Source organism: Petaurus breviceps, unplaced genomic scaffold (assembly GCF_028583685.1).
Source record: "Petaurus breviceps papuanus isolate PSGF00001 unplaced genomic scaffold, PetGlider_PUasm1.0 90775, whole genome shotgun sequence".
Lineage (NCBI taxonomy): Eukaryota > Metazoa > Chordata > Mammalia > Diprotodontia > Petauridae > Petaurus > Petaurus breviceps.
Window position 1 is genome coordinate 12,867,780 of NW_027187342.1, and position 14,726 is coordinate 12,882,505.

The 14,726-nt window shown below is 35.7% G+C and overlaps 1 protein-coding gene across 5 annotated transcripts in view; it reads left to right on the top strand.

The window, feature by feature from the left end:
* Positions 1 to 14,726, top strand: part of XPO1 (exportin 1) — a 54,800-nt gene that overhangs the window by 16,237 nt on the left and 23,837 nt on the right. For all 5 annotated transcript variants that reach the window (XM_069069026.1, XM_069069025.1, XM_069069024.1 and 2 more), the window contains 2 exons: positions 12,003 to 12,064; positions 12,436 to 12,480. In XM_069069026.1, the coding sequence (XP_068925127.1) occupies positions 12,003 to 12,064; positions 12,436 to 12,480 (107 nt within the window). The remainder of the gene's footprint in view (positions 1 to 12,002; positions 12,065 to 12,435; positions 12,481 to 14,726) is intronic.

The following is a 14,726-nucleotide window of genomic DNA, read 5'->3' on the forward strand; positions in this document are numbered from 1 at the left end:
GGGATGGCAAAAAGAAAGATAAATTTGCTTTTTGAGGCATTCTTCTCCTCATTGGCTTTTTGGGGCTTTATATTCTCATGTAGCAAGATACCAATAAAAGGGAGCTGAAGGTGGCCAAAGGGAAGGTACTTGCAGAAGGTCATATGGTAGCAAAGTTCATAGAGTTAGGACAGCTGAGAAGAATGAAGCTTGACTGGCCTGGCCCTGTCACCAAAACAAAAACCATATTACTGAATAAAGTTTGTAGTTGATGTTGTAAGCATATTACAAAGAAACTGCTAACAATAAATCTGTTTTGTCTGTTTCCTGCTTGTGGGAAATCATCTGCGACTTGGTAACAAATGTAGATACTGAATAAGTCGGTTACAGAGCTTTATTTACCACAACTTTGGACTTGGTGTAAGAAGAGGTCCAGGGAACAAGCAATCAGCATAAAATGAATAGGTTTTTTTTTTGTCTGGCAGACAAAAGTATTTATTTAGCATCTGTCAGTTTTTCCTTCGCATTTTTTGCCTTGGATAGAAAGAGGTATAGATTTTTGGAATTCTTTGTATGACTTGCTCATAGCACCAGTAGTCCTCTGATCCCATTTATTTGTTTATTGCAAATGTCTAATGTTTCTATAATACTATATAGGCTTTCTTAAAAGCTTGCTACACATCTCATTTGGTCAATATCACATCTCTCAGGTTTAGAGGTGGTTATAGGTATTATGGGTATAGGTGGTATTATTATACCTAATTTCACAGATAAGGAAATAGGTTCAGGAGCAGCCCAGTGTCATAGCATACTTTGATGCTTTCCATGTTAACCTCTTATTTCACATATTAAGTTGTAGAATTTGGGAATGTGGTTTATCTTATTTTTGCATGGCCTCCATTACTAACCGTATGACTTGATAAGTCATTTTTTTGGGTCTCCTCTAAAATGAGAGGATTAGACTAGATAATCTCTTAAAGATCCTTAATGCAGAATATTTGTCTCATACATGCCTTGTAATTGTATTGTTTTTATGTATTAAAGCAATACATCTCTGCTTCCCATTATACCCTGCCCTCACATCCCAGATCCCTTCTAAGTACCTAACTTAAATTTACTCTGTTTATATAAACATGTGGGGCTTAACTATTTTTAAATTGTTTTAATACTTAACAGAGTAGATCCATTGCCTTGATTAAAACAGTAGAGCTAGGAATGTAAAACTCAGTTTTGCTATTGTAGGATCTATACCTCATGTTGTTCCTACTTTAATTGAAACCACAATTCCCCCCCCCTCCCCCAACAAAAAAGATAATGGGTTACTTCGTTTTTATTATTGGGTCTTGAAGTCACAAACATGGATAAAAAAGGTGAAATTACAGTCACTTGTTACAACTTGTCAGAATCTTTTGACTCATGGCTGTCACAACTGGCAAGCTTAATGGGTCCCTTGGGATCTGAGTAAGTTATCTGTCTACAAATTTTCAGGGTCAAGATGCCTTATAAAAATTTCTTGAAACATGGGGAAATCCCAAGCAAATTAATATGGTACTCTTATCATATTTAAAAAATCATGCTTAGTTACATTGAAAGCAATTGTGGAAGGAAAAATGAGCAAAAGGCCTGTTTTTATCTTGTGGTAGGATCTTGTAATTAATTACTCATGTAGACATTCCACAACCATGAATATAAACATAGCATTTTATTCTACACTTATATCATTAAAATTCTTGTGCATTTGTATGTATAGTTGCTGCTGCAGACCAGTTAACCCACCTGTTTGTACAGAATAATGTTATTTGAAACTGGGGGTATGAGTAGGTGTAAAATGTTTTCCTACTCTAAAAATTTTGCAGTTTACTGGGGTAGTCACTATATTACATATAAAAATAACTGATGATAAAAGGAAGCATATAAGTAGCAGATTAATAAATTGGACTTTAAATGCTATAGCGTTTAGCAGGAGGAAAGCAGTTGGAATTGGGCTTGGGAAGGATAGGCTTAGGTTTCAGTTAACTAAGAATGAGATAGTTAGGTGGTGGCGTGCATGGAGCTCTAGACCTTGATTCAGGAAGGGCATGAGTTCAAATCTAGCCTCAGACACTTTCTAGCTGTGTGACCCTGGGCAAGTCACTTAACCCAGTTTGCCTTTGTTTCCTCATCTGTAAAATGATCTGGAGAAGGAAATGGCAAAGCACTTCAGTGCCACTACATGACCAGTGTAGTCTTGCTTGGTTAGTACAGGAGATTCATTTAGTGGTGATTAGGTTGCAAAGACCATGGTAAGTAAGCATAGGCTTGAATGGCAAGTTGAGAAATTCTGTAGGTATTTATTAGCCATTTTTAAAAAAGAAAAAGATGAGCAGCAGAATGATGGTGTAGGCGAAATTATATTTCAGAGAAATTTACAGGATTAAAAAACTTTTACAACTTGGCTTCTTACTTTAGACCCAGTTCTTTCCACAATTTTACTTCATCCTGCTTTCCAAATGAATAGTCAGATGGAACATTCTGCTGGGTACAAGGGGATTAAAAGTTTAGGTGAGATGCAGTCTTTGCCCTAATATGACATGAATAATTATTATTTAAAACAAAATATTCGTGAGAGTGCTATATGAGTTTAGAATTTAATTTGGAGGAGAAGAAAACTGAAAGGGGAATGTATCCTTATATGACATGGCAGATTGTTGCTATAATGCTGGAATTGGAATCAGGAAGATCTGAGTTCAAACACTACCACTAATGTTTGGGAAATGAGGTGCTTAAATTCTTAGGAAGAAGGCATCACAAAAAAATGTAGTTAAAGGGGAGGTATAAAGGTGGAGAAATCTGGAGAGTCAGGGGCAAAACAGGAGTGGAAGTTCTGGGAGGAATTCCCCAGTCATGGACTATAGAGACCTTGAGTGGAGAAATCCTCCAGGGTGAGAAGTCTGCTGAGTGTTAATTTTATCTTAATCTTGAGTGAAGGAATTTAAGCAGGGGGGTAGAATAAGATTTTTCCATAAGTCTTGGCCATATTGTTAAAGGGACACCTGTTAGATAATAGTCCAGATAGTGGGTCATAAGGATCTCTGTTAGATGCAGAGCAGAAGTGTCAGGCCACATGTGGTCTGTTTATAACATTCCCTAGTGGCCCAAACCAAATTAAAATCTAATTTGGAAATATTTAGCACAATAATCAAAAAATATATAGATACAGTAATATGTCTTTTTCTAAGTCAGTACTTGGACCCTAGGGATCTTTATGTAGTAGTATTTAGTGGCTCCCATTTTTATTTGAGTTACATACCACTGGTGTGTAGAGAATAGAGAAGACTAGACAGGAGTTGTTAATTGGTTGTAAGAGGTAAAGGAAGAGTCAAAAGTAACCCCAAAGTATTGAGTGTGAGATGTTCAGTGAATTCCCTGACAGCAATTTCGAGGTCATTCAGGTTTGGGAGCAAAGACAGTTTTGTTTTGGACGTTTTACCTGAGCTGAAAAAGAGAGGTCAGGGCTGGAGGTAGAATGTTTGACAGAGGTGATGGTGGAAGCTATGAACATGAATAATTATTTCCAAGAAATGTAGAAGGAAGGGCATAATTTGGGGGAACACTAAAGAGGCTATGAAGAGCTAGGGGAGTTGTTGTTGTTGTTTTTTAAACATTGTGAAGACTCTGGGTATGTTATTAGATCAGAAAGGGGCCTCATTGAGAAAGGAAGGGGAGGTAGAAAAAGATGAGGGAAAAATTGTGACTACAGAGACCTGGAAGGAAGCAAGGAAGATTTACACAAAGGTCCAGAGAGGATTAAATTAGCAAGCAGAATAGAATACTTCCTCATCTGAGAGAGCTGAGGAGAATTGTCAGTAATGGTGAAAGGTATTGAGAAGGAAGGGGTATGAGGAGACTCAGTTATCAGTAAAGAAGATTCATCTGCTGTGTTGAGTACAGTATTGTGGGTATAATGTAGTTAGAGGCTTAAGGAGTTAGGTTAAAATTTATGATAGTTGCAGTGGGAGATTAGCTTATAATCAAGTAGAATGATTGTGGGGCAGAAGTATGCATCTAGTTCAGGCTTTTTATCATAATTTTAGAGTGTAAGATCAGGTTGTTTATCCATTGGTGTTCATCAGCTAGGAACTAACTGCAGAGATGGCAGATCATGGAGTCAAATCTCGATCTAGAGACATGCAGGAAGAATGGGGAGGTGAATTAAGAGACTATAAAGAGGTGATTAGTAGTTGTGATGAAGGCAGAGTGAAGGGAGCAGTAGAGGAAGGTTGGGGATCTTGATTGGAATCTTGAAAATGTCACAGGTGTTGGAATGATATGAAAAGTTTGAGGAGGAGGAGGAGGTAATGGGATTTAGGGAGTTAGCAGGGATAGAGACAGAATGGATAATAAAGACTACCCAGTGGAGAGTTAAAAGTTGAAGAAGTTGGGAGGTGACCTTGAAAAGCAAAGTAGTTTTGATTCAGTTTTTTTTTTTTATTATAAAATGATTGCTATATAATGGACAAGAGAATTTGGGACATGAAAAGTACAAAATTTTAAAAATAAATTTAAAAAAAATCTTGTTGGGGGGGGGGGGGCCTAGGTGGTGTAGTGAATAGAGCACCAGCCCTAGAGAGTCAGGAGGACCTGAGTTCAAGTTTGGCCTCAGACACTTAACACAAAAAAACTAGCCCTGTGGCCTTGGGCAAGTCACTTAACCCCAATTGTCCTACTTTTCCCCCTCTAGAAAGCAAAATAAAATAAAAGCTTATGTGCAACATCTTTGAAAAGCTGACCTTTTTGCATTCCCACTCTTCAGTTTCCAAAATAGTTTGTATCATAGAAAGGAGTGAATGAAATATGTTTCATGACTAATTTAGTGGGTATAATACAAGGAGAGCAAGGGTCAGAAGATTTCTCTAAACGTAATAGAATTGGTCTAAAAAAGTCTCTTATGAACTTTATGTTCCGTTATGTTAAGGACATTCTAAAGGACTTTATGTTCAGTTGTGAAGAGACAACATAAACATTTAAATAAAAACCAAATAAGGAGAATTTAGGAGGGAACGTACTAAAAGTTATAGGCATCAGGAAAAGCTTCCTGTAGAAGTGGGCTTTTCGAGAACCATAGTTTTGAAGGATGTAAGGAATTATCACTCTCCTTATTTCTCATCATTTTTTAAATTCCCTAGACCCTTACTTCCTCCCTCAGAATTTGATTTAATCCCCTACCTCAACCATCCTTAAATCCTTACAAGCACACTTTCTAGTCTGTTTATAAGCATTGTTACTTCTGCCTTTGCAGTATCTCTTCTCTTTCCATTCACAAAGTCTCCAACCTGGTGCGGGTCCTCATTACCTCATTGGAGGTAGTGGACTCTAGTGCAATAGCCTTCTGTTGCTCTCCCTGCCTCAGGTTTCTCCCCATTCCAATCCATCCTCAACTGCCCAAGTGGGGATACACATTAGCCCTTATTCAATTCCAGCAAGTCTCTGTTACCTCCAAGATTAAAATCTCTAGCCTTTCAAAATCTGGATTTTTTATCTATCTACTGGCTTCAAATTTGACCGTTAAAGAGGCCTTTAATTTCATGGTCCCCCTCTCTCCCCACTTCAAGTGCTCTCCCTCTGAAATGTCCTTATATAGTTGTTTGTTGTCTCCCCCTTGTTTACCTTTCTTTTTATCTCCAACCCTTAGCAAAGTACCAGATATTTTTTGAGCACTTGACAAATCCTTTTTGACTGACTGATAAGATGTATTGTCCAGCCTCTTAGAAAGTAAACTCACTGACTACAGGGATCATCATACTTTTCATGCAGTCCCATTCATTAAAAGGCATCCCCCTTCCAGAGCTTCCCTGTTTTGAGGGGGAAATATCACCAGCCTTATAGTCACTGAAGTTTGCAGCCTTATTGTTACCCTTTACCTTAACTTTCTACCCCACATACTAAATTAAGATGGCAAATCTTACCATTTCCTATCTCCCTATCATTTTTTGCATCAGTGCCTTTGTCACTCCTCACATGGCCACCACTTCAGTTGAGACCTTCATTGTTTCTTACCTAGACTATTATAATGGCTTAATGGGGCCCTTTGCTACAAGTCTCTCCCTACTCCAATCAATCTTTCATGATGCTGCCAAAATGATTTTCTTAAATTATTACTTATTTTTCATTTTCAACATTCACTTTTATGAGTTTCCATGTCACTCCTTTAATCATTCCAATGCTTCCTGTGTTGCCTCTAGGATAACATTAAACCTGTCCCCAAGCTACCTTTCCAACCTCAAAAATTGCTCTCCTCCCTATACTTTTTTTTTTCTTTTTGGGGGCAGTTGGGGTTAAGTGACTTGCCCAAGGTCACATGGCTAGTTTTTTGTGTTAAGTGTCTGAGGCCAAATTTAAACTCAAGTCCTCCTGAGTCCAGGGCCAGTGCTCTAGTCAGTGCGCCACCTAGCCTCCCCATCCTCCCTATACTCTTAACAGCCTATCAAACGGTTCCTCACACAAAGGATTATCTAAATCTGAGCCTTGACACTTGACCTTGACTGCAAACCTATGAATGCTAGCTGCTATTAACATTTTAAAGGATGAGATGATAAAATATCTAGCCCCAGAGTTAGTCAGGAGCTGCTGGAATTTATTGAGTAGGGAATACTTGCACTTTAGGAAAATGACTTTGACAGCCATATAAAAGATGGATTAGGATGGGGAGAAACTTGATCCAAGGAAACAAATTAGGAGTCTGTGGCAATAGTCCAAGGGAAAGGCAGTGAGGCCATGGGCTACTGGTTTGCTGTGTGCATAAAGAGAAGGCAACAGTGTGAGGGATGTGGAGGTAAAACTGCTGAGGTTTGACAATTGATTGAATATGTGAGATGAGAAAAAATGAAGAATTAAAGAAACATGACACCAAGGTTGTGAAAACCTGGATAACTGGTCCCCTCAGGGCCTGTCTTTTTTTTTTTTTTTAAGCAATTGGGGTTAAGTAACTTGTTCAAGGTTACACTTTAGGGGTTATAAATATAATTTTACAACTTAGGAATTTAAACAGTTTAACCTTATCGAATCCCTTATGATTTCTCTTGTTTAACCATTTTTATGCTTTTATGTCTTGTATTTCAAAGTCAGTTTTTCCTTTCAGCTGTGGTCTTTTCATCAGGAATGCTTGAAAATCTTCTATTTCATAAAATGTCCTCTTTCCCTTGAAGTAATATTCTCAGTTTGGCTGTGTAGGTGATTCTTGGTTGTAATCCAAGTTCCTTTCCCTTCTGGAATATCTTATTCCAAGCTCTCCAGTCTTTCAATGTAGAAGTTGCTAAATCTTGTGTTAATTCTGACTGTGGTTTCACAATTCTTTTTCACTGCTTGCAATATTCTCTCCTTGACCAGGGAGCTCTTAGATTTGGCTATAATATTCCTGGGAGTTTTTTCCATTTCTGTTTTACCCTCTGATTCTAGAATATCAGGGCACTGTACCTTAATTTTTTGGAAGATGTCTAGGCACTTGTTTTGATTAATGACTTTCTGGTAGTCCAGTAATTCTGAAATTTCTCTCCTGGATCTGTTTTCCAGGTCCATTATTGTTCCAATGAGATTTCACATTTTCTTCTATTTTTTCATTCTTTTTGTTTGTTTGTTTCTTGATGTTTTATAAAATCACTAGCTTCCGCCTGTCCAATTCTAACTTTTACGGAATTATTTTCTTCAGTAAGATTTTGTGCCTCCTTTTCCATCTGGCCAATTCTACTTTTTAAAGAGTTTCTTTTCAGTTAATTTTTGTATATATCTTTTTCCATTTATAGCCTTTTTTTTTTAAGGCGTTCTTTTCTTCAGTATTTTTTTGTGCCTCCTTTACCAAGGTGTTGATTCTCTTTTCATGGTTTTCTTGCATCACTCTCATTTCTCCTCCCAATTTTTCTCTACCTATTTCTTGACTCTTAAATGCCACAATGGGGCACTGCTTGTCAAGTGGAGGAGTCACTGTCCTAAGCTTCAGGTTTTTTGTGTAGCTGTTTTCAGAGATAATTATGGGAACCTGTAAGGTTTTGGCTCTTCCTATAGTATGATCTAGGGAGAGGTGTGTTTACCACTTGGCTGTACTGTGCACTGGTTTGTGAGCTATCACAAGCACTCTTTTCAACCTTGGAAGTATAACCAGGATCCCTGCCACCCTTTTGCCACAAGCTCTACTGTGCTAGTGCTCCCCACACTGGGACTGAGACCCAGGACTGTAATCCAAAAACAAGTATGGGCAACGCAACAGCGAAGGGAACCCTGTAAATCTCTGACCAGTTGTCCCTTACTATGTGGCTGAAAGGTCTGGAAATCACCACTACTGCCGCTAATTAAGACTCTCTGGGGCCTGCTTCTGGTTTGCTGGGGCCTGATCTCCTTGACAGTGTTATACTACACTCCTCTCTCACCCTGGTACAGTAGACTCTTTATGCTGACCTTCTAAGTTGTTTTGGGCTGGAAAATTATTTCACTCCATCTTTTTATGGGTTCTACCTCTCTAAGATTTGTTTAGAGTCATTATAGGGATTGGAGGAATGTGGGGGAGAGCTCAGGTGAGTCCCTGCCCTTACTCTACCATCTTGGCCCCACATCAGCATAATCTAATTTGCTAATAAAATCCAGTTGATAAAGTAAGTATTGAATAGTTCATGGGAAAAAAGGCAGTAATTTAGATTTTAAGTTTTGGGTTTGTTTTTTTTTGTTTTTTTTTTAAGCAATTGGGGTTAAGTAACTTGCTCAAGGTTACATGGCCAGTTATTTCTGGGTGTGGTGCTGAGTATCTGAGCCCAGGATTCTAGATTTTAAGTATTAAAGCAGAAGTGGACCACTCAAACCATATTTCATTTAGTATATTGGATAGTATGTATAAGTCAATTGGCATTATTAATATAGTAATGTTCTAATTTTTTAAAATAAGATGATTATATTTTGTTTAAATGCTGTTTAAGATATGATGGTCACCCCTTTTAAAAAAGCTGTAAAATTATAAATAATAGAGTCTTTATGTTTGGTGTTTTTGTTTGTTTTTAATTGAAGCCGTTCATATATATTCATTCTCCCAATGGAATAACTATAAAAATTCCTGGAATTTGTTCATTGTGTTGTATTATGTTGTTTAGTTTTAAATCCATTTCGGAATTGTGAGTACTGTTGTTAAAGTGAATGGCCTGTTGCTCCTTCGTGGGAGTGTTTTAGTAAAACATTGCTGAATTTATTGTGAGGAAAAGTCCATGATTGTGGTGAAAAATACAGTTATGCAACATAATAAAGAAATCAGTTTTATTTACAGATTTCCTGACAGTGGAAAATGACGTCTAAATTTAGACTATTTTAATTTTCAATTGGTAATCTTTAGACCAGATGGTTTCACAAAGTAGTTTGTAGGTTTTCAGTAAGTTATATTCTATTGTGTATTATTCTATGTAGAATGAAATCCTAAAGAAAGTTAGTAATAAACACAGGTAAATGTTGATACCATCATTGTGGATGGATATTCTCTCCAGGCTGAAGATTTGGAATCCTTTTGCAGTCTCCCCTGTGTGACTTGTCCATTTTTTTTCATTTCTTTGCCTTAATTTTTGATTGATAGTATGATAAAGCATATTCAAACCTGTCTTGTCATCATTGCCCTTCTTTGGATGAACTTCAGCTTCACACATTGAAATTATGTGAAGATTGTTAAAATGATAGCCCTTTTTCAAAAGGAACTGAATGTTATCAAAAGTACTGTGGAAATTTCCAAAATTCCAAAAAATTTCCAAAGACAAGTCAACTCATTTTCATCCTATTTGTTTCTGTGCTCATAGTCCAACTTCAGCATCTTTTTAATATACCTACTAATGGAACAAGTCTATTCCACATCTCATATGAGGAGAACAGGCATTTTCAAAATCTAATTGGTTTATCTAGTGTGTACTTTTAAGTTGGGGAAAGAACATTATTTTGATGAACCTTCCTCTGTAGTAAGGATTCTTTATTTTTATTTCTCAAAAACCTCAGAATAATGACTTTAAGCACATAAAACAAGTGGGATTTACAGAGAAAACCAGTGGTATTGAAAAGAAAATTCTGTAGGTTAAACTCCTGTCTTGGGATATACACTGGCTCTGAAAACATTTTGGTAAACATCCTTTTTATGCTTCATTTTATATGAATGACAGACAACCAAGTTAATTCTCTTAATTCTTTTGAAGGTATCATTTGGATATACAGTGAGGAGCTCTTGTTGGGAGAACTTTTAAGTTTGCATTTTGTCCTATCGTGAATCTTATGCTTTGTGCCCTTCAGTCAGTTGTGACCATAAAGATATGGTCTTCTCTAGAAAGTAATTTTTGAAAAATTTAACTATTTACCTTTTATGCCTAAGAATTTTTATATGTGTGTTTAGATTATTCTCCAAAATTTGTATACCTGGCGTGAGGAGCAATATAGAATGGTAGAAATTTATTATTTTCTTGCTTGCTTGTTTGAGGTAATAATACTTTATCATAAGTTTTGTTTTTGATCTAACATGTTAATAATTTGTTTCCCCAGTCAATGTGAATGTGCATATGTTTGTGTATGTTGTGATGTTAATTGATGCTTTTTTTGTTCAGCTAATTATTCTGAGTATATTATTTGAATGGGGAGGCTTCTATATGATACTCCTTTGGATCCGTTTTGTACCCAGGAACCAAGTTTTCCAACTTTTTTTCCTGCTATTTACTCCAGTGTATCAATCACTGAATCAAAAGTAAATGTTGATTTAATTTGGAGGCTCTTAACCCATATCTTTGTAGGATTTTGCTTCCTTAACCTAAGTAACAATTGTTAATACATCAGCTACACTTATTTTTATGACAGTTGATTGTGCAAGTGCTTATCATGAACACTGCATTACAAAATAGCCAAATATGTATCCCATGAGGTGTTCCTTATTCTAACTCTTTGGGTCTCTTATAAAAAGTAGTACCTTCATTTGCCTCACCTAGGAGAAGTTCTATGTAATTATTGAGTTAAGTGCAACTTCATTTGGTCTTCATTTCAGTTATCACAAAACTATTAAGATTGGTTTAATTCAGTTCTTTTACTTAATGTTTACTTACTGATCACTGAACATGGATGCTTTTTCAACTACTAACAGCTGTCATTACATAAAAGTAATCTAAAAACTAAAATTTATATTTTCTTCCCCTTTTCTACTACCTTGCCATCATTGCGGCAAAAGTGGGAAAGAGCTTTAATCGACAAGAGAGGTTTTTTTCTCTTTTTGTGAATTACTGTAGCCAATAAATTCATTGCATGGTCATTCATGTCTCCTAATTTAGGTAGGGTTCTTGGAAAGTAAACACAATATGTTGCCAGCACCCTCAAAACTCTTCCATTATGGTAGAAACTTTACAAAGATTATGTTTCACTGGAATAGTCTGCAAGGACCAAGGTCATTTCCATGACATTTTCAAGCATCAGAGGTGGATTTTCTAGAGGATACTGTTAATTACTCGTGGAAAATAACAATTTCAGTGAAAACGTTGTGAAAATTAGACTGAACTACATCTTTTAGAAGGGACAACTTGGTGTAATTTTTGGGCTGCTGTATGGAAAGATCACTGAGCCAATCAGTTAAGAGAGAACTAAATTCTAATCCTCCTTTCTAGTTGAGCAACCAAGTAAGTCATTTAACCCCAGTTTTCTCATCTGAAAAAAGATCATAATACTTAGATTTGTTCTGATTTGAATTCTATAAATCTCACAGCACTGTTAGCTAGGTATTAATATGGGTAAATCTATTCAGGGTAATTAGAACATATTCATTTTTGTTTAATTTGTATTTACAACTATACAAACAAAAAAATGAGCTATCCTTTTATAATTACAGGGAATATTTTGGGTCATCTTGGTTTTTATAATTCCTTAGGAATGTATTACATATGTTGTCCATGTAATATATTGTTTAAATATAATGTGCCATTTTGTCATAGAGTTATTAACACATGAAAAGGGCATCTTCAAAAAGATTCTGTCATTATTAAAATACAACTTTGTTTTTGCAGGAATCAAAAAATATGTTGTTGGCCTTATAATAAAGACTTCATCTGACCCAGCATGTGTAGAGGTAAGCTTTCTCTTCAACATGACAAAAGGCTGGTTCAGTCAAATAAGTACTAGCTCTTGAGTCAGAGGATCTGGGTTCAAATACGATCTTTGATGCTTACAATCCTTTTTCCAGGTCATTTCACCTCAACTGTATAATTAGGTGAAGAATTGCATTAGATGGACGATGTGGTCCTACCCAGGTCTAGGTCTATGTTTCTGTTTAAACCAGGCCTGTGTATAAGAATATTTTCTTATCTTTTGGTTTTCCTGGCCTTTTTTTTTTTTTGTCTCCTTAATATATCAACAATGTGTAGATTAACTTTGATCAGAACCTATTTAAACCCTTTTTATGAGCTAACCTCACCCTTTTTCCCCTACTTCTTTCCCTAGAAAGAAAAAGTATATATTGGAAAATTGAATATGATTCTTGTTCAGGTAAGCTTCCTACTTGGGTGTTGTTATATAGAAAGATGTCTTATGACTTTAGAAGTTGGCTAAATCAGTACTTACATATAAATAAGTGGATCCAGAAAAAGATGTAACTGTAATTGTATTAGCATACTGTCTTAACATTTTTTTTAGCTCCCTTTACTAGGAATGAAAATACAGTAATAATTAGAGATCTTAGTAGTCCTTAGAAAATATTTTGGAGCTTTGGCATCAGATTTTAGTCATTTCTGGAAAGGCTAGATACCAGTATATGGAGTTCACAACCTTGGAGAAGTATAAATCTTTAAGAGCTTTGACTTTTTATCCCTAATATCTTCTGAATGTTTGTTCAATGAAAGATAGTCATGACTTCTGATCTCCTTAATAAGAAGTATAATGTGAATGGAGGCTGTTATCAAGCCTCTTCTCTTAGAGAAGATAAATGGATGGTACTGACACAGACATCTTAGATTTGTTTGATGTTCTCAGGTAGCTAATGGTCAGTACCAGCCTAAGGCTTGCTCCTTTTTGTGTGTCTGTGTGTATGGTTTTTTTCCAAAATTTTATTTTAGACTCAAATACCAGAACACAAAAGGAGAATTTTTTTAAAAAAGACATATCATAAACTTAAATACAAAGTTAAAAAAAAATTTTTAAAGCATGTCATGTGCATAACAGAACATGAGAGGATTCAAAGTGTGTAATGATGTGTTTTCATTTCAAGAAAGCCTATCATAAATAATGCTTGTTATATTGAGAATTGTTCAACTTTTCTTTACTTCTTTGTGAATTTTCTTTTGTTTTCTGCTGTGCACTTTTTTCTTTTTTCCCCCAGCTTCCCCCCCTCACAATAAATTTTAGTTATGTTTCTCTGTAGCTGTAGATATATACATGTGCATATACTTTCCCAAACCTGTTATACTCCTGATCTTTGTAATTTATGTATGCTTATATTTCTTGTTTCCTATCCTTTCTTCCTCCTCTACTTCCATCCACTACCTTGCCCTTCTATGACTTTGCCTACCCCCCTCCAAGGATCCCTCCCATTCTCATAAATCTAAACACCCCTCTATATCCCTATTTACCTATTCTCTCACCCTTCCCTCTAAAGATTTCCTCCCTATGCCCCTACCATTTTATTTTTTCTGAATTTAGAAGACTATCATAGTATTGTTCCCTGTTAAACCTATTCTTGGTGAAAGTAGGTTACCAGAACTACCAGCCCTCTTCCCCCATCTGATTCCTCTGTATCAATTCTCCCTTTTGCACCTCAAATAATTACTCTTTTAAGCTGTCCCTAAATAATTTTACTTTTTAAATTCATATCATTCTCAGGTTTACCCCAGTCTTTCTTATAAATTACCCAATTATTGATAAGAATCTTAGAAGTCCATTTTACATATTACATATGGGTCCCTTATACTCTGTCTTTGTTATGTACCTTATATTTCTTGGTTCTTATATGTTGAATCTTCTATTAAGTTCAGAATTTTTTTTTAACAAAGTCTTAGAAGTCTGAGAGTTTTATCAAATGTCCTTTTTTTTCCCCCAGAATAATACTTAATTTTGAAGGGGTATTTTTGGCTGGAGCCCCAGTTCTTTTGTTCTTTGATATGTTGTGTTCCAAGACCTGTGGTCCTTTAATATTTCTGCTGCTAGGTCTTGTGTAATTCTAATTGTGGAACCATCATATTTAAATTGCTTTAATCTTGATGTTTTCAATATTTTTTCCTTCAGCTGGGGGTTTTGGAATTTGACTATGATATTCCTATGAGTTTTCTTCATAGGATCTCTTTTGTGGTGATTGATAGATTTTTTCTATTTCTACTTTCCCCCTTGTTCTAATACTTTAGGACAATTTGTTTATTTCTTGTATTGTTGTATCAAGATTCTTTTTTTGATGATAAAGTTAGTCCAGTTATTTTTAAGTTTTCTCTTCTTGATGTATTCTCCAAATTTGTTTTTTCTTATAAGATGCTTAACTTTCTTTTCTATTTTTTTGTTATTCATATTTTGCTTAGTTATTTCTTCGTCTCCTATAATTTCACTAGCTTCACTCTGCCCAATTCTAATTTTAAAGGTGTCATTTTCTTCCTTAAAATTCTGGATCTCCTTTTCTAATTGGTTAACTTTCTTTTCATACCCATCTTGATTTTCTTTAGTTTTTCCTCCATCTCTATCATTTGATTTTTGAGGTCTTTTTTTTTAAGATTTTCTATGAATTCTTTTTGGACAGGTGACCATTTTACATT